Source organism: Chlorocebus sabaeus, chromosome 5, assembly GCF_047675955.1.
Source record: "Chlorocebus sabaeus isolate Y175 chromosome 5, mChlSab1.0.hap1, whole genome shotgun sequence".
NCBI classification, from domain to species: Eukaryota; Metazoa; Chordata; class Mammalia; order Primates; family Cercopithecidae; genus Chlorocebus; species Chlorocebus sabaeus.
The window spans coordinates 22,639,695-22,666,738 of NC_132908.1; the positions used below are offsets into that span (position 1 = coordinate 22,639,695).

General features: G+C 40.8%; 1 protein-coding gene across 10 annotated transcripts in view; it reads left to right on the forward strand.

The window, feature by feature from the left end:
• Positions 1-27,044, forward strand: part of TNRC6A (trinucleotide repeat containing adaptor 6A) — a 213,948-nt gene that overhangs the window by 106,148 nt on the left and 80,756 nt on the right. Inside the window, exons 1-2 of one of the 10 annotated variants that reach the window (XM_037989741.2) lie at positions 7,025-7,280; positions 7,691-7,738. The exons of 7 other annotated variants lie outside the window; for them this stretch is intronic. In XM_037989741.2, coding sequence (XP_037845669.2) covers positions 7,276-7,280; positions 7,691-7,738 — 53 coding nt within the window. In that variant the 5' untranslated portion in view covers positions 7,025-7,275. Of the gene's footprint in view, positions 1-7,024; positions 7,281-7,690; positions 7,739-8,199; positions 15,294-27,044 lie in introns of those variants that run through there. 2 more of the 10 variants (XM_073015246.1, XM_073015244.1) reach the window with 2 other exon arrangements.

The window sequence follows — 27,044 nt, forward strand, 5'->3', positions numbered from 1 at the left end:
TTAAATAAAGTGTGACTTTTATTGTATACGAATTATACCACAACAACAAAAAAGAGGCAAAGAGAATGAATCTTTGGAATTTTCAGGGTGTTCTATGGGATGGCAGTGGAGAAACAGAGGGAGAGAAGACAAAGAAAGCAGATTAGAGACCAGATGACTTGCTGATACATTGCATGAGAGGCAGGGAAGAGTCAGAACTAATGCTTAGGTTTCTGGCTGGGGCAGCTAAGTGACTAGTGGTGTTATTACCGAACTGGGGGAAAACTGGGAAAGGGTCAGGTCCATGTAGGATATTGGTTGCATCAGGGGAGGAATGAGGAGGCTAAATTTTGACGTGTCAGCCTGAAATACCCAGGAGATATTACGTGGGCCCATTATGCCACAATCATCCTGTTTCTCTCTTGCCTTGCTGGTTTCTTCATTACAGTATCAGATTTTCCAGGATTCATTCCTTGGCTCTTCTTATCCTCCACAGCAATGGTTCTCAGTAAGTAACACTTCACCTCCACTCCCCAGAGGGTTTGGGGGAAATGGCTGAAGCGTTTTTGGTTGAGGGGAGATGTGTGCTATTAAGAGTCCATGGCGGCAGGGTGCAGTGGCTCACGCCTGTAATCCTAGCACTTTGGGAGGCTGAGGCAGGAGGATCACCTGAGGTCAGGGGTTCAAGACAAGCCTAGCCAACATGGCGAAACCCTGTCTCTACTAAAAATACAAAAATTAGCTGGGTGTGGTGGCATGCACTTGTAATCTCAACTACTTGGGGGGCTGAGATAAGAGAATCGCTTGAACTCGGAAGGTGGAGGTTGCAGTGAGCCGAGATCACGCCACTGCACTCCAGCCTGGGTGACAGAGCAAGACTCTGTCAAGAAAAAAAAAAAAAAGACAGTCGGTGGCTAGGAATTGTGGATGCTGGACAGACTTAATTCCACAAAATGAGGAATTCCCCTCACACTGGACATTCACATAGGTAAAAGAGATGTTTATAATTATCTGAGTACCTAACTTTTTTTGTTGTTCCATTTTAATTATTGCAAAATTTCCAGTAATGCAATTATCACATACATTGAGAGAGAACTGTTTTCTATTTGTTCAGAACTTGACTGAGAGTTGTTCTCCATTGCAGAAAAATTATACCTCCAGCATAACTACAGTTCTTGGTGTGTGAGTAATCAATTAATCACTGCTGTGACTATTTATAGTAATGATACTACACATAGGTGTCTATACCTAGTTATCCCACTGTGTCTTCTAGTGTAGACCATTTCCAAACATTTACATAATGAAAGACATTTTATTTTATTATGGTTACTTTTATTTCTATTTTATGTCAGAGATGTCAATATGCATGTATTTTAAAATTATGTCTTAGGTAAATTAAGACATAATTATCCATGATTATCATGTTGGGATAGAAAGAGGTGGTGTTACAAAACATTTGTTATCAAAAGGGGTGTAGGATCTAATATGGTTAAGAAAAACAGTTCTGCAATGTAGCGGACTCTGGAAGCAAATCACTTGGTTGGTTGCTTGTTTTATCATTTACTATTTTAATATGACATTGAGTAAGTTAATTACCCTCATCTGCTAAGTGGGGGTAATATTTCTATCTCACATGGCTATGTGAAAACAACAATTAATAATTAATTAATATTTGTGAAGCACTTAGAACAGAGCCTGACTGGCATATGTTAACTTCCAAATACATTTTAGTTAAATAAGATAAATACTCTTGGCTGTCCACGGTGGCTCACGCCTGTAATCCCAGCACTTTGGGAGGCCGAGGCAGGTGGATCACCTGAGCTCAGGAGTTCGAGGCCAGCCTGGGCAACATGGTGAAATCCTATCTCTACAAAAAATACAAAAAGTAGCCAGGTGCAGTGGTTTGCACCTGTAGCCTCAGTTACTTGAGGCTGAGGTGGGAAGATCGCTTAAGCCCAGGAGGTGGAGGTTGCAGTGAGCTGAGATTGTGCCACCGCACTCCAGCCAGGGCAACAGAACGAGACCTTGTTAAAATAAATAAATAAATAAATAAATAAATAAATAAATAAATACATTCTCTCCAGGAACTCATATCCATGTTCATATTTATACATTATTGTGAAAAAAATTTAAAATTTAAAAATATTATGCACAAACCTTGCCTAAAAATATACTTATATATCTCACAATGGTGTTTGGTAAAGCCTTGGGAGGAAAACAAAATCATTTCTTTCAAGTACGTAATTTCCAAAGTGTTAGGCTCATCATTTGCCCTTCTTAGTAAGAGAAGGAGGAGAAGTTAGAGAACATTTATGTCCTGATAACTTCAAAAGCCATAGGAACAAAGACAAACGGAGAAAAAGGGCTTATTTAAAATTAAATTTGTACAGCCTGTTTCTCTTTATAGGACCTTGTTTCTGGTTCCATTCCTAATGGATTGATGCAAGTAAAATGAAAATGACAACATTAGCAGATTCATTTATTTATTGAGAAAAGGTCTCACTCTGTCACCCAGACTGGAGTACAGTGGCATTATCTTGGCTTACTGCAACCTACCCCTCGGCCCAGGCTCTGTAATCCCAGCAGCTGGGATTACAGATGGACACCACCACACCTGGCTAAATTGATGAGGTTTTGCCATGTTGCCCAGGCTGATCTCGAACTCCTGCGCTCCAGCAATCCATTTGCCTCGGTCTGGCAGATTCAAAGCCAAATACAGTATGAAGCCTGTTTCCCTCTGCACTGATAACCCACAAATGTAACCATAAATGTAACCCTCCAGCCGGAGACCCGCTCCTCTCCTGCTCCCCAGCTCCTCTCTCCATTCTCAGGTGAAGCTTTACATTTTCAAAGAAACGTTCTTTGTTGCATAGTCAATGTTGTGTTCCCTTGTTTTACACTTTCTTAGAGCAACATTCCTATCCTTCGGTGCACTTGCCATAGTTTGTAGTTATACACTTTTTGTTTGCTTAAGAAAAAAAAAAAATCGGCCAGGCACAGTGGCTCATGCCTGTAATCCCAGCACTTTGGGAGGCCAAAGCAGATGAATCACTTGAGGTCAGGAGTTCGAGACCAACCTAGCCAACATGGTAAAAACCCCGTCTCTACTAAAAATACAAAAATTAGCCAGATGTGGTTGCACAGTCTGTAATCCTAGCTACTGGAGAGGCTGAAGCAAGGGAGTCGCTTGAACCCAGGGGGCAGAGATTGCAGTGATCTGAGATCATGCCACTGCACTCCAGCCTGGGTGATGGAATGAGACTATGTCTAAAAAAAAAAAAAAAAAAGACTGGGCGTGGTGGCTCACACCTGTAATCCCAGCACTTTGGGAGGCCGAGGCGGGCGAATCACAAGATCAGGAGATCGAGACCATCCTGGCTAACACGGTGAAACCCTTTCTCTACCGAAAATACAAAAAATCAGCCGGGCATGGTGGCGGGCACCCGTAGTCCCAGCTACTCCGGAGATTGAGGCAGGAGAATGGTGTGAACTCAGGAGGCAGAGCTTGCAGTGAGCCGAGATTGCACCACTGCACTCCTGCCTGGGCGACAGAGCGAGACTTCGTCTCAAAAAAAAAAAAAAAAAAAAAAAAAAAATCTGTCTGCGTTGAAGGCAGTCCTAGCACAGTGCCTGGCACGCACATAGTAGGTGCTCAATAAATATTGTGTGAATGAATTGTCATTTTGGCATTCAAGGGTACACAGGTGAGACAAGGGTTAATTTAAGGTTTACATTTTCAAGTCATCTGCATTCAGAGAGTACTTAAATACAACAGAATAAATGAGATTACCTATCCTAAAGAGACAGTAGAGAAGAGGGAAGGACAGAAGTCTGGAACAAAGCCTTGGGAGTGGGGGGATCTCCAATATTTATTTGATATAAAACAGAAGATGCTAGCAAAACATACCAAAAAAAGAAAAGAAAAGAAAAGGCTAGAAAGGTAAAAAGAACTCCAGAAGAATATAATGTTAAGATGTCCTAGCAAAGAGATTCTCTTAAGAAGGAGGGAGGGTTAGGTTGTGGCAAATGTAGCTAAGAAGTAAATCAAGATGAAGACAGACCTATTTCCATTGAGTCTGGCACCCTCAAAGTCACTTGCAGCCTTCATAAGAGCAGTTTTGGAGGAGGGATGGGGATATCAGGTTAAAGATTGCTGGGAGACGGAGGAGAGCCAGTGAAGGTGCTTGTGTTGAACACTTTCCCAAGAAAGCATTGTTGGGAACAAGAGCAGAAAAATGGAGCTGGAGAGGAATGATGCATCAAGGGAGGTTTGGGCTTTTTGCTTTTTAATGAGTTTGTATGGTGATGGGAAATAGTAGAGAGAATGATTACTTAGTAAAAAGAAAAGATAGTAACAGGAAAAGATCCCTTAATGGGTCCCACATAAGGAATCAGTGCTGATCTCATATTGTCATTTTTTTTTTTTTTTTTTTTTTTTGATGTATGCACCAAGTTTAAGAAAGAGATAATTTAAAAGTGACTAGCATGACCTCATACAGAACACTCTACACCGCAGCCCAGGAAGGCTCAGATGCGACGTCCAATCACTGTCGACAAACCTTCTGGAAATCACATCTTTTTTTTTTCCCCCCAAGATGGAGTTTCACTCTTGTTGCCCAGGCTGGAGTGCAATGGCGTGATCTCAGCTCACTGCAACCTCTGCCTCCTGGGTTCAAGCGATTCTCCTGCCTCAGCCTCCCGATTAGCTGGGATTACAGGCATGCGCCACTATGCCTGGCTAAGATTTTATTTTTAGTAGAGGCCAGGTTTCATCATGTTGGCCAGGCTGGTCTCAGATGATCCGCCCACTTTGGCCTCCCAAAGTGCTGGGATTACAGGCGTGAGCCACTGCACCAGGCCAAGAAGTCACATCTTATTAGCTTCTCTGGAGCTGGGAATTAGTTCCAGGCTTCCTCAACCTTGGTGCTATTGGCATTTTGGTTCAGATACTCCAGTGTTGTAGGGGACTGTCCTACGCATCGTAGAATATTTAACAGAATCCCTGGTCTGTAGCTATTAGATACCAATCGGTAGCGGCCAGTGTGACAACCAAAAAGTTCATTGCTAAATGTCTCCAGGGGTAGGGATGGGGGCAACATTGTCCCAGTTAAGAATCACTGAGTTATTAAAACCTAAAAAAGTCCAATAAAAAAATCAGCCAATCTCAACAGCTGTGCAAATGTTGATAAATATGACTGTTTTCATTGCCTTATGCTGTTGTGAAAAATTATTCCTAAACCTGGTACGAAAGCATATTGTGCCATAAGTATATGTTCATATTTTTAAACTCCTAATGAAATACCGTAGTAACTTTTTAAACATTTTAAGTGGAAAGGATTACGAAAGAAAAACAAATATGAGGATAGGTAAGTGAACCTCAGGGATGATAGCGGGAAAAGGAAAGTCACTAGCATTTATTCGGTGCCCACTACGTTTTACATTTTGTAAACCTGATTTTTTTTAAAAAAGTGTTTTTTATATGCTCATTGCAAAAAACAACAAAACAGATACAGTAAAAGAAGAAAATAAAAAAGGCATCATCAGTGAACATTTTGCTGCATATGTTTCATGACTGTGCATTCACTTACTAGCTTATCCTCTCGGAGAGGATAGGAACCCAGTATGTCTAAGGAAGTTTTGTTTGTTTTAATGGGAGAGATTCAAGCATGTCGTAAAGCCAGTTGAGGCTGGGCGATCACCCGAGGTCAGGAGTTCAAGACCAGCCTGGCCAACATCGCAAAACCCCGTTATCACTAAAAATACAAAAATTAGCCCGGTGCAGTGGTGAGCGTCTGTAATCCCAGCTACTCAGGAGGCTGAGGCAGAATTGCTTGAACCCGGGAGGCGGAGGTTGCGGTGAGCAGAGATCGCGCCACTGCACTCCAGCCTGAGAGACAGAGGGAGACTCTGACTTAAAAAATAATAATAATAATAATAATAAAATAAAAATAAAAAAAATAAAGCCAGTTGAAGGACTTAGGTTAGAAAAAGGAGAATAGGATGATCCACAGAGTGGGGTTTCTGAGGAAGTATAAAGGTTATAGATTTTAAGCACAGAGGAGGAATTATCTTTAAATTAGAAGAAAAAGCATGATGAAAGGTTGGAAAGAACACATGCAAGTGAAAATATGTATCTTACGGTATCTACATGTATTATATATTGTATCTACCTGCAGATATGTATGTCTTATTTTATCTACATGTAGGTATACATGTATACTTTTAATGTACACATATGCATCTGCGTCTACATATATACATATCATAGTGTATCCACATGTATGTATCTTACTGTGTCTGCACTAAGGTGTTTCTTACTGTGTGAGCTACTTTGGAACCTGCTTTTTCACTTATTCTATTGCAACCATTTCCCTCATGCCGGGATTATTCCTCCACATCATTTTTACAGTGTCCTAATACATGCCAGTAGCTGTCTTCGAAGCCATCTAGTAGCGCTGGACATTTTGGCTGTTTACAATTTTTCACCATCATCAATACCACAGCTTAGTATCTCGAGGGTGAAATATTTGCAGATACCCAGAATTATTTCCTGAGCAGAAAATCCGTGCAGGCGGAACTGCTGAGTCAAAGGTCGGTGGATAAAAATCGCTTTTAAGCCTCACAACCCGCCTCAGGTATGCATTCTTTACCTGAGGAGGAAAAGAGAAGCAGAGAGGTTAAATAACTGACCCAAGGTCAAAAATAATTATAAGTGGCTGAATTCAAAAGCAGCGCGGGCTCATCAGGCTGAGGTTGGGGTAGGATTTGCGTTTTAGGCATTTTTTTTTTTTTTTTTTTTGGCGTGTGTCAGTGGGGGAGGGGCCGGGCGGCGGGTAGGAAACTTGTGTCGCAGCAAAGGAGGAGGAGGGGAGGGACTCCCCTCCTTCTCGGTCAGACCGGAGCCGGCCGCACCAAAAAAGGTTGGGCTCGGGGCTCCGCAGGGCCCCCAGCCACTCCGCGGGGCGCCTCGGAGGCTGTGACCCCCAGGGAGGTCCGGCTGGGTGCAGCGTGCCACGCCGGGGCGGTTGCCAAGGACCTGCCCGTCTGCGGGTCCAGTTGCTAGGGCCTCCATCTTGGGGGCCAGTGGCCGCGGCGCCCCCGGAAGGGGTTGCCGAGTGGGGCATTCACTTCCGGTCTGGGGCCTGCGGCGGCGGCGGTGTCGGCGGCGGCGGCAGCGGGTCGGTGTAGAAAATGGCGCTGGTGCAGCGGCTCGGGCCTCTCCCCGCGGCGCTGCGGAGGGCTTGAGGCTCGCGAGCCTCCTTCGCCGCGCCCCACTTGCTCGTGCACTTTACACACATGAGGTGAGCGGAACGAGGGCCTCCCTGCGGGCGAGAGGAGCCGCGGGCGCTGCCGCAGGGCCCGCAACCGCGGTGGTGGCGGCGGAGGCGGCGGCGCCGGGCGTCCCCGAGACTTCGGGCCTCGGCGGGAGGGCGCAGGCTACGTTGCTGCGGAGGCCGGGCGGGCGGCCCGGGGGAGCCTCACTGCGCCGCGCCGCGCCGCAGGGGCCGGGCCGGGTTTTGCGCCTCGCCCGCGCCGCCGGACCGCAGTCCGGGCTGCAGCCCCGCAGCTTTGTGAGTCCCCCTCCCCCCGTCTCCTCCCCTCCCCCATCCGGCCCCGGCGCGAGCCTCTGCCGCAGCAGCTCCGTTTTCACGCGCATCTCGTTTTTGTGTGTGTGTTTTTGTTTTGTTTTTGTTTTTGTTTTTTGTTTCAGAGAATTGGAAGCTAAAGCTACCAAAGACGTAGAAAGAAATCTTAGCAGGTAAGATGGGCGAGCTTTCCATCTCCCGCCCCATGATAATCGTGTATTTCTACTCCGATTCGCCCTTTCTGGGTTGAGAAGTTCCCCCGTGTCATTTTCTTCCGCACCCAGAGAGCAGACATTCGGGAGAAGCGGCCTGGGGGGAATACTGGAGGGATTGCGGGGAGATGCGTAATTACGCGTGTTTCTTTCTTTAAAAAAAAAAAAAAGCGCAAAGCAATTCTTGTAAACTTAGTTAAAGCATTCTCACCCTTTTAGAATTTAATTAGGGGACTTGTGCATTAATTACTATTGTAAATGGTTGCAGGCATTGTGTGACTCATGATTGAGACGGCCCTTATGGCGGGCTGTCAAACTGTTTTGGCTTCCCCGTTATTACTTTGTAGTTCAAATTGTTGCCTTTATAAAAAGATACTATGTGTTCGCATTTTCTTCCCCCGCCCCCCCCCCCCCCAACACATTGTAGTCAGGCGTTTTCTGTTGCATTGGAAACAGTTTTGTCCTTGAACTTTACCAAGCATAAGCTGCGTTTTGTTTTCCTTTGAAACTCCATTTCTGTCAGTGTTCGGTGTGTGCTCTTTTTATCAGCTGGTAAAATAATTAAAAATCTTTTCTCCAGAAGAGGTTATCGTTCTTGTTGGGCCCTCTTGGGCCCTGCTGCTTTTGCATCACCGCTGAGGGAGGATTTTTGTTTTTTTTTTTTTTAAACGATGTCTTTATGGAATGGAAATATTTAGCTTCATTGAGCTGTAATTGCTTAAGCATCAAGGAATTGTACTGTATTTATCTCCTTTTCACATTCATTTTCTTTCCTGCCGTCTTTTCCTTTCTTATTCACCTTTTTCTTTTGCATCATATTGGGACACTCAGGGAAACTTAGCCAGTTAACCAAATCCGTGAATAGCTTTTTTTTTTCTTATTTTTTTTTCACTTGTTGAGAATAAAATAAAATTTGTTATCTCAGGTTTTAATGTAGTTTGCTCTTGATTATTGCAGGTTTTAGGTTTACGTTGGGGTTTTTAACACTCACATTTCAAATCGTCTGAATATTTTGCACTGTGTAGAATTGTTCCAAATTGCTGGCCTATTGAGTTTCATAAGATACTAATCTGTTCAGGTGATCGTTAAAGAATATATTCAAATGGTGAAGGATAGGCATCATTGGTTTACCCAGTAAGGGATTCTCTGTTACTCAAAATAATTATGGGATCATTTAAAGGAAATTAAGTCTGACATCACTGACTATTTGTGGTATATTTACATAAATTTTATTGTCAAAATCTAGTAAGGAAATGTTAAGATATGGAAACATTAAAGAAAACAGGTTGAGCCATTAAAGTGTAGTATCAGCAGAACAGAGCTTAGAGGTCTATTTCCCCTTCCATTTTTGTTTTGTCAGGTAACTATATCAGTTTAATTCCTATGAAGGTGCTCTAGTACTTGATTAAAAATTGTCTGTACCACAGGTATAATTTTAATATTAGGTAGAACTCGAGTCTCTAGGTTGGCTATTTATCAGAGTTTGAATTCCAGCTCTGCTACTTGCAATATGACCTTGACTCTTGGCAAGTCACTTAGCCTCTCTCTGTCCAATCTATAAAACGAGCGGCTTGGGCCAGCCAGTTGCTGAGGTCTGTTAGGCCCTTTGGGTTACATAAAAAGGAGTAAAGTGCTGTCCATGTCCACAGAGGGCGTGTACAGTCTAATAGAAAGACTATCGTAAGTGCATAAATAACAGTAATACTAGGTAGATGACGTAGGAATCAAAAGATACCATCCCATTCATGTGCTTGAGGATATTCTATTGGTCAGAAGGCATGAAAGGAAAAACAAATATCAAAGAGATTGTAAGGCAATGTGTACTAAGGATCCAATGAGGGGGTGCATTTCGTGCAGGTTAAAAGTGTTCTGAGGAAGGAGAGAAGTGATTAAGTGAGCAGATGCTTCCTTCAACTCCATCTTTTGCTATGTTTGCTTTTTCACAAAAAAAGTATGTATCTGTCTTTACCCATTAGTGCTCTCCCCAGGAAATCAAGGCATTGTATTCATTGAGTAACCATTTTTTGAGCATTTTCGATATTTCAAATGCGGGACTGGGCACTAAGCCAGGGAAGTAAGTAGTTAAATTTATTGATTGCTTACTATGTGCCTGGCACAGTTTTCCTAAGATTTTACATGGACTCATCTGATCCTTGAAAAACCCTGTGAGGTAGGTAGTAGTATTATTTCCATTTTACAGACGTAGAATTTGAGGTATAAGGTGGTTAAGTAACTTGGAGGAGACCATATCACTGGTAATTGGAGTAACTTTTTAGGCTTTGAACTTGAAAAATTGGAAAATTTCTTTTGGTAGGCAGAACCCACAGATGCATGCAGTACTTCTAGATCCGTTTCTTAATCTGGGCACTTGACATTTTGGACCAGATAATTTACTATTGTGAGGGTTGTTCTGTGCATCACAGGATGTTCAGCATCCGCAGTAGCACACCCTGCCCAATTGTGACAATCAAAAATGCTTTCAGATATTGCTAGATGTCCCTGGGTGTGGCGCAAAAATCGACCCTGGCTGAGAAGCACTGCTCTAGATCTTCATTAGGAATTGTAATGTGAAAGCCCCCGACTTTCAGATGTTGAGTTAATTTAAACATCTTTTGGCCAAATGCTGTGGCTCGCACCTATAATCCCAGCACTTTGGGAGGCTGAGGCAGTTGGATCGCTTGAGGTCAGGAGTTTGAGACCAGCCTGGCCAACATAGTGAAACCCCATTTCTACTAAAAATACAAAAATTAGTTGGGCATGGTGGCGTGCGCCTGTAATCCCATCTACTCGGGAGGCTGAGGCAGGAGAATCACTTGAACCCGGGAGGCAGAGAGCCTAGATCGTGCCACTGCGCTCCAGCCTGCTGGACAGAATGAAACTGTCTGAAAAAAGAAAAAAAATCTTTTATTAACATGGAAGCCCAGACCCTATTATCTAGATCCTCAGTTTGGAAGCTCTGGTTTCTGAATGTCAAAGATATGTTGCCATTCTCCTTTTACTCTGCTAAGCTGCAAATCCTCAAGACCGTGTGCCTGCTGGTAGCAAGTGCCAGTTAAACATTGGCACAAGTAATAAATGTAGTTTACTATCATAGGTAAACTGTATTTTAAAATTCACAGTTGGCCATTAAAATTGTCACATTCTGTTAGTATCATGGGAGCCATAATGTCTACGTGAGGGCGATACCATTATAACTGAACTTTGAAGAATCAATTTTGAAAGGCAGATAAAAGGGCATTGTAAGAACAACAGAAGAAGTAAAGACACAAAAATCCAGAAACTATAGGAGATTTTGATATTGCAGTGTGTAGTTCAGGTTATATAAGGTATTTGTAGCAAACTGGTTGAGGCCAGATGTAGAGGTTCTTGAATGTCAGGTTGAGGAACTTGTGCATAAATTTTTAGGTATGGGAGCTATTGCATGCTTTTTGTTGGGTACTGATGTGATAGAATAATCTTCTCGTCTGGAATTACTAACCAGGTGTATTTATTGGAGAAAACTAGTGATCTAGGCAAGAGGCAATGGAGGCCTGAATTGAAGTGGTGGCAAAGAGAGGTGAGTGAGGCTGGACCCAGTGGCTGACACCTGTAATCCCAGCACTTCGGGAGGCCAAAGCAGGAGGATTGAGCCCAGGAGTTTGAGACCAGCCTGTGCAACATGATAGACCCTGCCTCTACAAAAAAATTTTTAAAAATTAACTGGGTGTGGTGGTGTGCACCTGTAGTCCCAGCTACTTGGGAGGCTGAGGTGGGAAGTTGCTTGAGCCCAGGAGTTTGAGGCTGCAGTGAGCTGAGTTTGTGCCACTGCATTCTAGCCTGGGCAACAGAGTGAAACTCTGTCTAAAAATAAAGGGAAAAAAAAAAAGAGAGAAAGGAAAAAAAGATGAGTGTATAAGATACTGAGGAAGTTAAGAATCTGGGATTTGACAGCTGATTACGTGTCAGAGGAGTTAAAAATACATAGGGACCTTCATCTTGGGTGAATGAGAGTTTGACCCAACCTCTGAACAGAATAGAAGTCTGAGCAGAAATAGGAGTTCGGGGAGAGAAGATGCTAAGTTGCATTTTGCAATTGTAAAAAAAAAATCTGTCAGTACTGGTCTAGACCAGTAGAACTCAACTGGTCTAGTCTGAAAAAATATTTTGGAGGCCAGAATCATAGAATCATTGAATATTTAGAGCTGGACTGTGACTTTAGATGGAGATCAGCCAGCATTCTCACTTCTTCATTTCTCAAGTGAGAAAGCTATGGTTGAAACAGATTCAGTAACTTAACACAAGTTTATATTCTCTATCAAGTGACAGAGCTGGGATTTAAACAGGCCTTTTGACTCTAATTCTAGCATTATTCCCATTGTGCAGTATTTTATTTTATATTGCACAATAGATAAAATATAATTTTGTTTTGTCCTTTTTTTTCCTAAAAGAGTGAAAGCCATTATCTCAATATGTTATGTCCATTGCGGTGACTTTACTATCATGTACTAAATGTGTTTAAAGTAGAAGTTAACTTCACGTTATACTGATTTGTCCCCCCCATAAACCAACTGTATGTCATCATACAACAAAAGTTGTTAAAGGTGCTATATACCATATAATGTTGCATCTAAACTGGGACACTTGTCTGAGATGCTTTTGCCTGGGACAAATGCTATATTAGAAATGACTAGGACAGGCCATGTGCGGTCCCAGCACTTTGGGAGCCGAGGCAGGTGGATCATTTGAGGTCAGGAATTCAAGACCAGCTTGGCCAACATGGTGAGACCCTATCTCTACTAAAAATACAAAAATTAGCCAGGTGTGGTGGCATGCACCTGTAATCCCAGCTACTTGGGAGGCTAAGACAGGAGAATCTGAACCTGAGTGGTGGAGGTTGCAGTGAGCCAAGATTGTGCCATTGCACTCCAGCCTCTGTGACAGAGTGAAACTCCGTTTCGAAAGAAAACAAATAACTAGGACAGCAGGAGTAAAACCCCAAGGCATTAGGTCTCTGTAGCTAAGGTGGATCCCACTCATGCAATTCATCAACCTTTGTCTGAAAAAAAAAATCTGATTTGGTTAAGCTTTTCTTTTGCTTTGCTGTGATATGGTTTGCAGGCCAGCACATGCATATTGCTGTCGGTTAGTGCAAAAGTTAGTTGTAGTTTTTGCCCATTTTTAATGCACAAACCTAATATGGTTTTTTCCTAGCTTAATTTGGCAAATAGGTGGTAAATCACTTGATAGAATAAATTAATCTCAAACTGTAAGCTTAATTTAAAAATGTATAATAACCCTCTGTGGAAAATTTGAATATAAACATAAAAAGAATGCCATTCTGTAAGCTCTTTTGATTTCTGGCATCTGAAATGTCTGAAAGTATAAATTGCAAAACATCTTTACAATTTTAGCGATAACTGCAAAAATACTGCCTGTGATTGGAAAGACTAAAATAGTATGCATTGTATGTATTCTGTTCAGACTAATGCATGATTAAGTCTTTCACTGAAAAAACAGAAATCCCTATCTCATTTAAAAATTTTAAAAAATTGGCGCGGCACGGTGACTCATGCCTGTAATCCCAGCACTTTGGGAGGCCGAGGTGAGCGGATCACTGGAGGTCAGGAGTTAGTTCGACACCAGCCTGACCAACATGGTGAAACCCCATCTTTACTAAAAATACAAAAATTAGCCTGGCATGGTGACACATGCCTGTAATCCCAGCTACTTGGGAGGGTGAGGGAGGAGAATCACTTGAACCTGGGAGGCAGGGGTTGCAGTGAGCCAAAATTGCGCCATTGCACTCCAGCCTAACCTGGGCCCAAAAGCAAAACTCTGTCTCAAATAAATAAATAAATAATCATTCTAACCTTAAGCAGAATTGCAAAAATGTTGCAACAAATACCTGTGTCTCTTTACCTAGTTTTAATGATTATTAGTATTTTGCTACATTTGTTCTATCATGACATTGCACACCAAAATATGGCGGTAGGTATCTCACAGAATAAGGGCATCCTAACAGCAATCAAGTGATCACCCACAGGAAGTTTAACTTTACAATACTGTCTGGTCCCTATTCAGAGTTTCCCAATTTTCTCAATTTTTTTTTTTTAAGTTATATTTGTTCTGTCACTCAGTTCCTGCATCCTGGGTTGCATTTAGTTGTGTCTGAAGTTTCTCTTACATTAGGAGCATTTTCCTGCCCTTTTTTGCTTCTCTCATGACAATGCCATTTTGAAATAGTCCAGTCTAGTAGTTTTTGCAGACTGAAATTTGCATTTTTTGGGTCTTGTCTGTATGATAAGGTTCAGGTTGACCCTTTTTGGCAGGAGTATCCCATAGGTGATGATGATTCAGTATTCCCTCACCACAGCATTTTGAAGTAAATTAACCGAAAGGTTATCCAGTACTCTCACTTCTACACTGACTTGGTGTTGCTTTCATTTTAGGAAATGCCAAACAGTTGGTTTAAACTGAGGTGTAATTTTAAGTATTTGAGGATACAGTAATTACAAGCCTTTGTATTTAAATCGATCGACCATAATGATTACTGCTTTTATGAAGATTTATGCTGAAGGTAGCTCCCTTACTGTGGGACATAAAAGTTGCTTGTTTTCAGCTTTGACCAGTGATGAACTGATAACCCTGGTAGGAAAATGAAACATTGGGGCTGGGCTTGTAATACACTTTCTTGAAAGAATGCCTCATTGAAATTAGAGGGGCACGGTGCCACCAGACCAAGGGTTCTCATCCCGATTCCACAGAGGGACCACAGGTATAATGAAGTATTTCGCAAAATTTAATGTATGCTAAAATAAAAATTAAAAAAAAACACAACAAAAGCAGATACAGTCCTTAGTGCTCATTGGATCTCAAAGGGTCATTACTCCTCAAAGATTAAGAAACTGCTTCGTTATGAGGAGGTTGTCAGAGGAGCTGAATAGTATCAATAAGAGGAAGATGTTTGAGATTCAAAAGGAAGTAATATTCGACTAAGGCATAGCTTCTTTCCATCTTACAAAAAAGCCACCCATGAAAATAAATATAGTTTAAATTTCCTATTTAAGATGTCTTATTTTAAAAATGATTTGCATACTCTGTGTGTTTGAGTTGGCTATGAAGCAGGAATCCTAGCATTTCCACTCTTGTAACTAGGGAAAAGCATTTTGAATTTTTAGCAGTAGTATATTATGTGATGATGACTCAGCTGACTTCCCATTTTAAATGGAATGTTCAAAACAGATTGAAACCTGGTTGAGGAATTTTATACTTTGAACCTTACAAGATATTTTCTGCAAACAGTGACTGATTGGATTTTGTATAATAACAAACAAGATTAAACCAACTCAGTTGTTTTGTTGTTCTTATTAGTGGTTTTCAGTCAGGGAGCATTTATTGAGCTGTTTGCTGAAATAATATTGAATATTTTTAGAGTTATGACGTCTGTGTTTTGTTGACTTTGGTCCTTTCTTTCTCCCATTCTTTTGAAGTTTCCCTAAAACACATGTGTGCACAGACAAGAGAAAATGGTAGTTAAGTATGTGCTGATTTTAAATGTCCTTCTAAATATCATTTATTCCTTGATCATTGACTATATAAATGATGTAAGAGAAATCTGTTTTGTATGTTATTCCACTTGTGAATCCCTTTGCAATGTGAGGCATATAGTGAAAATCTTACCTTTTAAAGATAGAGTCTTAAAATGTGCATTCTTTACACTGCTGCAGGTTAATCGTCCTCAAGCCATGTTTATGAGGCCTGTCTGTCACTATTTCTTAGAAACCTTTGGTAGCTCTTCCCCAGTGACTCTCAGCTTATCAATTTTGCACTATCCCTTCCACCTTTTACCCTGTCCCCAATTCTTCCTTCTCTGAATATGCCCTTCAATTTCTCTCTCAATTTTTAAATAACAGCTTTATTCAGATAAAATTCCCATACGATAAAATTCACCCCTTTAAAGTCCACAAAGTGTATGATTTAATGGTTTTTAGTTTATTCACAGAGTTGTGCAGTCAACACCACCATCTAATTCTGTAATTTTCACCTCTTCACCCAAAAACCCCATAATAGCAGCCACTCCCCATTTGTCCCTTCCCTCCAGCCTCTGGCAACCGCTAATCTACATCCTATTGTAACTCTATGGATTTGCCTATTTTCATTTAAGTGGAATCATACTATATGATTCTTTTGTACCTGACTTGTCTTATTTAGTGTAATGTTTTGAAGATTCGTCCATCACATCGCATATATCCTTTATTCCTTTTTATGGGCAAATAAATTTCGTTGTATAGCTATTGCCCATTTTGTTAGTCCATTTGTCAGTTAATGGGCATTTGAGCTGTTTTTTACTTTGGGGCTTTTATGAATAATATTGCTATGAACATTCATGTACAAATGTTTGTGTGTACATATATTTTCAATTCTATTGGTTATGTACCTAGGGGTGGAATTGCTGGGTCATGTGGTAACTCTGTTTAACTTTTTGTTTGTGTTGTTTTGTTTCGTTTTGTTTTTTGAGACGGACTCCCTCTGTTGCCCAGGCTGAATTTCAGTGGTGCAATCTCAGCTCACTGCAACCTCCCACCTCCCAGGCTCAAGCCATCCTCCCACCTCTGCCTCCCAGGTAGCTGGGACTGCAGGCGCATGCCACCGCACCTGGCTCATTTTTTGTATATTTTGTAGAGACTAGGTTTCACTGTGTTGCTCAGCCTCTATTTAACTTTTTGAGGAACTGCCAGACTGTTTGCAAAGCAGCTGCACAGTTTTATATTCTCATCAGCAATGTATGGAGGCGCTGGTTTCTCCACATCCTTTCCATTGCCAGCATTTGTTAGGGTTCTTGTTTCTGATTTTAGCCATCCTAATGGATGTAAAGTGGTATCTCATTGTGGTTTTGATTTACTTTTTCCTAATGGCTTATGATTAGAATCTTTTCATGTCCTTATTGGCCATTCGTACATCTGATCTGAGAAATGGCCATTCAGATTCTTCTCCCATTTTTAAATTAGGTGATATTTTTTGTCATTGAAAAAGGTCTTTATATGGCTTAGGTACAAGTCTCTTATTAGATACATGATTTACAGGTATTTTTTCCTATTTTGTGGCTTTTCTTTTTACTTATTATGTTTTGTTTGTTTGTTTGTTTTTTGAGACAGAGTCTCGCCCTGTTGCCCAGGCTGGAGTGCAGTGGCATGATCTCAGCTCACCGCAAACTCCACCTGCCAGGTTCAAGCATTTCTCCTCCTTCAGCCTCCTGAGTAGCTGGGATTACAGGCACCCACCACCACACCCGACTAATTTTTGTATTTTTAATAGAGACAGGATTTCACCATGTTGGCCAGGCTGGCCTTGAACTCCTGGGCTTAAATGATCCACCCACCTCTGCCTCCCAAAGTGCTAGGATCCCAGGCATGAGCCACTGCACGCAGTCGCTTTTCACTTTCTTGATGGAGTCCCTTGAAGCACAGAAATTTTTTATTTTGTAAATGCAGTTTACCATTTTTTTTTTCTGTTACTGGTGTTGGCAACAAATCCGAGGACACAAAGATTTACTTGTATTCTAATAATTTTATAGTGTTAGTTCTTACGTTTAGTTCTGTAATTCATTTTGAGTTAAGTTTTGCATATGGCATGAGGGCTCCAACTTCATTCTTGTTACATAACTATCCAGTTATTCCAGCTTCATTTGTTGGAAAGACTTTCATCTTGGCACCCTGTTGAAAGTCAGGTCACTTGATCATAAAATGAAAAATGATTTCTGGATTCTCAGTTCTATTCTGTTGATACTATGTGTTCATCATGCCACTTTCACACTGTCTTGATTACTTCAGCTTTGTAATAAGTTTGGAATCAGTATGAGCCTTCCTTCAAGACTGCATTGACTGGATAACCAGAGACTAATTATTTAAAAAAAATTTTTTTTAAAGATTGCATTGACTATTCTGGTTGGATTTCTGTGTGAATTTTTGGATAAGCTTGTCAATTTCAGCAAAAAGGCATCTGAGATTTTGATAGGAACAGTGTTGAATATGTAGGCCAGTGTGGACGGTATTGCATTTTATGATATTAAGTCTTCCAGTTCTCGAACATGGAATCTTTGTCTATTTATTTAGGTCTTTAATTGCGTTCAAAGATGTTAGGTAGTTTTCAGTGTTTAATTGTGCTTTTGTGAAATTTATTCCTAAGACTTTTTGATGCTATTGTAGATGGAATTGTTTTCTTGATTTACTTTCTGGGTTGTCCACTGCTACTGTATAGAAATACAATAGTTTTTAAAATGTTTTTTAAAAATTGTAAAACACGTAAAATTTACCATCTTATCCATTTTAAATGATGTAGTTTGGTGGCATTAAGTCCATTCACATTGTTGTGCAGCCATCACCACCATCCATCTCTGCATCTCTTCATCTTGTAAAATGGAAACTCTGTACCCATTAAATCATAACTCCCTATTGCCTTCAGCTCTTGGCAGCCACCATTCCACCTTCTGTCTCTATGCATTTGATTATTCTAGATCCTCATTAGTGGAGTCACAGAGTTTTTGTCCTTTTGTGACTGGTTTATTTCACTTAGCATGGTGTCCTCAAGATTTGTCCATATTATAATGTGTGTCAGCCAATTGATTTTTGCGTGTTGATACTGTGTCCTGCAGCTGTGCTGAATATGTTCATTAGTTCTAGTAGTCTTTACATGGATTCATTCGGACTTTCTGTGTACAAGAGCCTGTCATCTGTGAATAGAGATAGTTTTACATCTTTTCCAATTTTGGTGCATACTTACTCACACATGCACTCTCTTTTTTCTGACTGGAACCTCCAGGTCAGTGTTGAATAGGAAGTAGCAAAATCAGACATCCTTGTCTTGTTCCTAATCTTGAGGAAAAGTATGCAGTCTTTATCATTATGTATATTGTGAGCTGTGAGCCTTTACCAGGTTAAGGAAGTTTTCTTTTATTTCTATTTTGAGTGTTTATGTCTCACAAAACGATACTGGATTTTGTCAGATGCTTTTTCTGTGTCTCTTGAAATCATCATGTAGCTTTGTCCTTTATTCTGTTAACATGGTGTATTTCGTTGATTTTCATGTTAAACCAACCTTGCATTCCTGGGATAAATCTACTTTGTGTAGTCCTGTTTGTATGTTGCTAGATTTGGTTTGTTAGTCTTTTGTTGAGGAGTTTTATGTTTGTATTCATAAGGGTTATTGGTCTATAGATTTATCTTTTGATACCTTGGTTCTCTTTTGGTACATGGTACCTGATTTGCTCTGGTTTGCAATCTGGGACCTTTAGCTGTTGGTTTTGCATCCACCTAATTCTGCATTGTGCTATAATAATTGTTTTTATGTATTCAGTTTTATTTTCTACTGTATACACTTCCTCCTTTGGTTGCAACCTTCTTTGCATCCTAACCTTAGTTTAGTGCAGTGCTATGCACCTAGTCTCTCATGGCTAGCTATTAGTGTACACATTTTACATTTTATTTATTTATTTTTTTGGAGACATGTTCTTGCTCTGTTGCCTAGGCTGGAATACAGTGGCGTGATTGTGGCTCATTATAGCATTGAATTCTTGGGCTCAGGTGATCCTTGTGCTTCAGCCTCCTGAGTAACTGGGACTACAGGCATGTGCCACTGTACCTGGCTAATTTTTTAATTTTTGTAGAGAGAGGGTCTTGCTGTGTTGCCCAGGTTTGTCTCAGATTCCTGGCCTCAAGTGATCCTACCACACCTTGGCCTTCCAAAGCACTGGGATTACAGGTGTGAGCCACCACACCTAGTCCCAGTGTACACTTTTTATGTGCATCTGTTAAGTACTTCATCTGCGTTACCCAATTAAATCTTCACAACCACCCATTGAGGGAGGTCCAATTTGAGACGTCTCATAAATTAGATGATGAAGGCTTCAGAGAAATAAAACAAATTGCTTAAGGTTACACACATAGATGGTGGAATTGAGGTTAAGACCACTTCTATTTGACATTTGGACCTAGGGGTTTTCACTGCATGCTATGCTGCCTAGGAAATGCTTGTTTGAATAGATTGGAATTAAACTGGTCCTTAAAGGAGAAGTAACATATGGGTAAGAGTAAGAATTAAAAGAGTGCATTTTTGGCAGTCGTGTTGGGGTTACAGTGTTAGTAAAGGCAAGGAAGCAGGAATTGGAATTAGAATGCCCAGCGACAGGGAGTATTGTACAAGTAGGACTGTTTTTTGTCCCCAGAGCAGTAATTAGTCCTATTTGGAAGAGTGAGATTAACATCTAAAATAATTAGAAAATGTCCGGGCACAGCGGCTCACACCTGTAATCCCAGCACTTTAGGAGGCCGAGGCAGGTGGATCACCTGAGGTCAGAAGTTTGAGACCAGCCTGTCTAACATAGTGAAATCCTGTCTCTACTAAAAATTCAAAAATTAGCTGGGTGTGGTGGCAGGTACCTGTAGTCCTAGCTGCTCAGGAGTATTGTACAAGTAGGCAGGAGAATCACTGGAACCAGGGAGGTGGAGGTGGCAGTGAGCGGAGATCGAGCCATTGCATTCCAGCCTGGGTGACAAAGCAAGATGCTGTGTCAAATAAAATAATTAGAAAATGAGTATTGTTTAATTAGAGGTCAAGGGTGAGATTTGTTTGGATTGGAAAGAATCATGAAGGAACTAGTAATTAAGCCTTAAAAGAAAGTAGGATTTGGGTGGGTAGATTTAGCAGACTGAGTTTTGGGTCAACCTTACCACAGTCTTGTACCATCTAACAAGGCATTAGGACTTTCTGATCCTCAGTTTCTTTAACTGTCAAAGGGGAATAATACCAGTGCCAAGTTTCAAGGTTGTGAGTTCAAAATGGGTAATATCTCAGAATCCTTTGTAAATTGTAAGTGTTTTTGTCCTTATGGTGGAGTATCTATTACTTTCTAAGTTTCTAAACTCACTAACTTTCCTCAATCTGAGCTTTTAATTAATTTATTATTATTATTTTTGAGAAAGGGCTTTACTCTGTCACCCAGGCTGGAGCGCAGTGTGGAATGATCTTAACTCACTGTGCAACCTCTGCTTCCCAGGCTCAAATGATCTTCCCGCCTCATTCTCTTGAGTAGTTGGGACTACAGGCATGCACCACCACACCCACTTAATTTTTTTATATTTGTAGAGAGAGGGTTTTGCCATGTTGCCCAGGCTGGTCTTGAACTCCTGGGCCCAAGCAATCTGCCTTGGCCTCCCAAAGTGCTAGAATTGCAGGCATGAGCCACTGTGCCCTGCAGAGCTTTTTATTTTGAATTAATTTCAGATGTAGAGAAATGCAAGAATAGAACAAAGAACTTCTGAATATCCTTAACCCTTAATTCTCACATATTAACATTTAATCACATTTACTTTATTCCCTCTGTTTTTTATATATACTAATTTTTACCATTTAAGAGTAACTTACAGACATGATACCCCTTTACTCCTAAACACTTAGTCAAAGTTATTTTCTTGGTAACTACAGTACCATTATGAAAATGGGCACGGTAACATTGGCACGGTCTTAATAGCAGATCTACAGATCTTACTCAAATTTTGCCAGTTGTCTCAATAATTCCCTTTAGAGCCAAACAAAATTTATTTTTTCCTGGTCAGGTCTTCAATCCAAGATCACAAGTAGCATTTAGTTTTCATGTTTGTTTAGTTTCCTGCATTCTGGAAGTTTCTTAGTTTCTGTTCTTCAGGACCTTGATATTTTTGAAGAATACAGGCTAGTTACTTTGTAGAATGTCACTCAGTCTGTATTTGTCTGATATTTCCTTATGACCTGATCAGGTTATGCTGTTTTGGCAGGAATAGTGCAGAACTGATGTGGTGTTCTCAGTACATCATGTCAGGAGCTGCCTGATATCCTTTTATCCCATTATTGGTGATGGTTAACTTCAACTGCTTCGGTAAGGTGGTCTCTGTCAGGTTTCATCTCTGTTAAGTTAGTATTTTTCCCCTTGTAATTAATAACAGTATTGTTGGGAGATACTTTAGTGAGAGTATGTACATGTCTTGTTTCTCGTCAATGTGCTTGCCTTAACCAGTAGGGCCAAATAGTGATTTTTAAAGTCAACCATTCTTCTTACATTAGTTGATATTTTACTGTAAGATTTGGTACTTCTCCCCATTCACTCACTCAGTCATTCATTCATATCAGTATGGACCCATGGGTTCTTATTTTATTCAGTTGTTTGTAATTTTATGTTAACATAATTTATTGCTCAAATTATGGTGCTAGTAGAAGCCCCTTTCAAGCGCAACTTCCCACTTTTTGAGATCCATACTGTCATCTGGATCCTTACTGCTATCTGTTTGTATGCTAGTCTCGTTCCTTCCTAAGGGGAAGATATGCCAGCTAAATCTAAGCTAAGAAATATACAACATTACTGCTACTCTGTCTGTTGTCCTCTTTTCTCGTCATACTCTGTCACAAATACATATTTTTTGTTAATTTGTATGTGTATACATCTCCAGAATTTCTTTATGTACATACAAGGACATGTAAATATATATATTAGTGTCCCTCCCAACACAAAAAGATAGCACACTGAGCCTTAGATTTTGTTTTTTCCAGTTAACTTTAAGCCTTCCTGATCCTTTCACATCTGGATGTAGAGGAGACCTTTCTTTTGTAGCTGCATAATATTCCATTTTAAGGATGTATCCATTTTATTTAACTACTGTATTTGCAGATAATTGTCAGTTATTGTAAATAGCATGTTCCCCACCCTTCGATACGATGACCCCTTTCCACTTCCAGATAACTATTAGTTTTCCTTACTTTAAAAAAATATACAAAACTTCATTTTATCCTATTCTGTTCATTTTACAGCTGAAGCTTTTGAAAAACTGATCCAAATCTCCAACTGCCTTACCTATTTTTACTCCAGTTCAGTTTTCATCTCTACTGTCTGGTGAATTCTATAGTTTTGAAGGTTACCAGTGACTTCCTGTTGTGTAGTGCTAGACTGGTTTTGGTGATTAATTTAGGTAGGAGGATAAAAATGAGAAAAGGAATAGGGGGTGGCAATCAAATGGGAAAAGAGGAAGACTGGAAGGAAATAGAAGAAGGTGGGATCTGCAGGGGAGAAAGTAGGAGAACAGAATGTTTTTTGGCAGAAGATGTGAAGTGTATTTTTATTTCTAGCTTGTAACGTACATTTGGCGTCTGTGTGAGGATGGGCTGGCTTCTGTGTGAGGATGGACTGACTTGTGTGTGAGGATGGGCTGGCTTGTGGTGTGTTGCTGACTGATAGGCCCTCAGGAAAGTTGCCTTCTGTTTTCTGTCTCCTATAGCAAAATAGAGACACCTAACCCCTTGTCCTATTATTGTCATTTCTCCCTCTGTTGCCCAGGGTGGCATGCAGTGCCACAATCATAGCTCACTGCAGCTTCCAACTCCTAGGCTCAGTTGATTCTTGGGCCTCAGCTTCCCGTGTAGCTGAGACTACAGGTACGCACCACCACCCCCAGCTAATTGTTAGGATATTTTGAATTATCTCAGATTTATTCTTTGCTTTCTTTTTTCACTGCCACCGTGGTAGTTTGGGGAACTACACATTCACTTAGATTTTCGCAACAGTCTTCTCACCCTGTTTTTGCCAATTTATTGTCTATTCTTACCCAACATTTTCCCTCCCTTTTTCAATTCCAGTCAATGCTGGCCCCTGCAGTTGTCATGCTGACAAGTCTCCATACTTCACTTGTGCCCACACCTTTCTGTGCTCCTAAAAAATCTTGCCTCTTTTGCAAGAGCCAGATCAACTTCTTACTGCTCCATAAAGCCTTCCACAGTTGAAACAGCTCTTACATCTGTCTTATTTCACTACTCTTGTTTACAACCTGTACCAAATATTTGCTTGTTTTCTTCAAATGTGTTCAGTTGTTCCTACAAAATTGTAGAAATTTTTTTCCTACAAAAAAATCATGTTTCCTGGCTGAGTACAGTGGCTCACCCCTGTAATCCCAGTACTTTGGTAGGCCAAGGTAGGAAGGTTGCTTGAGCCCAGGAGTTTGAGACCAGCACCACCTCACTCCAGCTCGGGGCAACAGAGTGAGACTTCATCTCTTAAGTAAATAAATAAGTTTAGTGCTTGAGGTTTCTATTGGGAGCTGGTTCTGTACACCATGGAAATCTACCCCCTGCCCCACTTTAAAATTACTGTGTAATATTCCTTGGTGTGATTACAGGATGATCTAACTTTTCCCTATTGATTGGTTTTTGGTTATGATTTTATGCTGCAGTGTCTATCTTTGCACAGTTCCTTTTTCAGAGGCTTAGATTTGAATTGATGGATTATAAGATAGTGACATTTAAAAATTCGTTGTGAATAGATATTTCCAAATTGCTCACTAGAAGCTTAGTGCTAGTTCATACATATCCAATAGTGTGTACAAGAGTACCCTTCAGAAGGGATTAATTTTAATGATATTCAGTGCTGGGAATGTCGGAAAAATTGACCAGCAAGTGTCAGGAAGCACAAGAATAGGAAGGGGCATTCTCACCCCCAGGTGTACCCTGCCGCCTTGACAGGCCTTTTAAATAGAGACAGACTCTCACTAGGTTGCCCATTCCGTTCGCAAACTCCTGGCCTCCCAGACTGCTGGGATGACAGGCCTGAGCCACCATACCCAGCCAGAAACGCATTCTTGAACAGTACAAGTAAATCATTTGTAGTGGCTACTGGAAGATGTGGGCAAAATTTGAAGCTTAGCTTGATTTGTTGTGTGTAATGTACCATCCTAATCTTGATCTGTTTGTTTTTTCAGATCCAGATATTGCATTTCCCCTAGTCAATGTATGAAATCAACTTTAATATACAATTTACATACAGTAACATTTAAACGCTGAGTGTATAGGTGAATGATTTGAGAAATGTATACACCCTTGTAACTACAACTCCAATCAAGTTAGAAAACATTTCCATCTTCCTAGAAAGTTCCCTCAGTGTCATTGACTTTTACAGCCACCTCAAAGGTTTTATACATGAGATGCAGGACATAAGTCAAGTTCTGATAAAAGGGGAGTCTCGTTTTTACAGACGAGGTAGATTCATAGAACTTACAGATGTGAGGTATCCTGCAAAGTAGCCTTCAGGGCATGAATGATTGCTAATTGGAGTGTTGTCTTGGTGGCAAATGCATCAAACAGAGTGGCCCACTTAGGCCTTTCAGATCCATCAGCCCTTACTCCTCTTGATAGTTGTGGTAAATGATATAGTCTTAATTGAGTCTCTATGAACATTTAACTCCTGGAAGCTGATGTGTTTGGGCACAAGTTTTGTTTGTTTGTTTGTTTGTTTGTTTTTCAGTTGGCTTTCTGAAGGAGGAGATATGGGAAAAGGTATGACTGGTTGGCTGTGATGATGGTGTTGAAGAACAGAACTTACTCCCCTCTGTGCTTACAGTATCAACTGATACTGTGATATTTCCTCGAGAAGAAATGTGTGGTACATCTTTTAAGTACTAAGGGGGATATTTTTGGCCAGGAAAACACTTGCTAGTAACCTCATCAGAAAGTCTTGAAAATGAAGTTTGAGAAAGGACAAAATACTCCAGATAGAGACCAATAGATGGAGTAAAATTATAGTGACATAGAAGATCAGAAAAGGACATGTCTGTAATTCACAGCAGAACATGAAGAACAAATGCTGCAGATGCTAGATGTTTCTGAATAAGTACCTGTGATATTTTGACACAAGTAGGGTAAAGACAACCTTTTGGGTGCCACTAAGGACTGGTGAGTTGGGTTCATGACTAGGCAATCGAGTGCTTACTAGATAAGCTTTGTGCTAAGTAAGCAGTCCTAATTCTTGTAAAAATACTAAGACATTGACATGTATGGTCATTTGTCCCCAGTTTTTTCATGAAGAAACAAGAGACTGAAGAAGATTAAGTATTTTGAGCTAGTAATCAGCTTTTAATCTTGACTTCTGCATGTCTCGGGGTAGGTAACATGACAGTGGTGTAACCTAGTTGCCGTTGTTTACTGATTTTACTCTTCTGCTCTCGTATGCTGTGGCCGTGTTGCTCCTTGCCTTCCCTGGGTTTGTAATGTGAGTGAGCTTGTTCAGTCTTACTACCTCCTGCACACAGAATTCAAAAGAGAGTGAGTCACGGCCACAGTTGGCAGGAATCTGTTATGTTACTCCATTAGCCACATGACAGTTCTGCTTGTAACAAAATGACAGCGAAATATAGCAACAGTTATCATACTCTTCTTCCAGTTATCCTTTTAGCTGATTTTAGTAGTCCTATACTTTACTAAATTTTTATCAATTGTGCATAATGTCATTCATTTCATTTTTCAGTGTCTGCATCTCCTTTCAGTCCGTTCCATCAGCAGAGCCAACTTAAATTTTGTTTAATCTCATTGCAGTGCACCTGTGGCACCCTTCCAGTTTTTTAGACACTTGCCTATCTTTCTCCTTTTGTCTTCTTCGACATCCCTACTGCCATATGCATTCCAGCCTGGATAAATAATGTGCAGCTTCCCAAATGTCTAGTTCATATCTCCAAACCTCTCCTTGTCTGCCTGATATTCTTAGTGTCCTCTCTGGAAAACTTCCTCAGGGCAGAGTTAGGTATTTTCATTTTGTGTGATGCTTTTCTTTAGGTAACTGGTGATTTTGGTTGTTGATACTGTGAATGAAGGTTTAGGGTCTAGACTTTAGGGTGATGACTATAGGTAGCTGGAGTGAATTTCTTCCACCTTTGCAAAGGTTTCTTTGCCCAGTTGACTCCTTCCGTGAATGGGAAGGCTGATCTGTGTGAAGGGTGTTGATTGGCAGGCTTTACTTTACTGTGTGATGGAGGGAGTGGCAGCAGCCTCCAATAAGATGGGCTTTATTCTGGGACAACCAAACCCATTCAAGCACCTAACAGACTCCTGTGGAAGGTTTTGTTTCTTTAGAGAGTATTTATTTGGCTTTAGGCTGCATTTAGAAGCAGCTACTACCTGTTGGCTGTGTAGGCATCTGAATGGAAAGTGGGTGGGTGGGGTTGAGTAGCTATGGCTTTTCTATTCCTTAGACAGTCTTTTTGCCTCATGCTTGCTTGCTCTGATCTTCTGGAACCTCTCTAGAGCTCCACCAGAAAGGATGGTACCTAAAACATCCATTTCAGACTGCTCTTGTGTTTATTCTTGGGTGGGGTGGCTTTTGCTTTTGCTTATCAGCTTTGAATAGAATAAAAAAGTAATAACCTTTTTCCCTGAAAGGTAATAACTTGTCTCCTGAAACACATTTGCCCAGTCTGTCACTTTGAAATCCTGAACCAGATGTTCT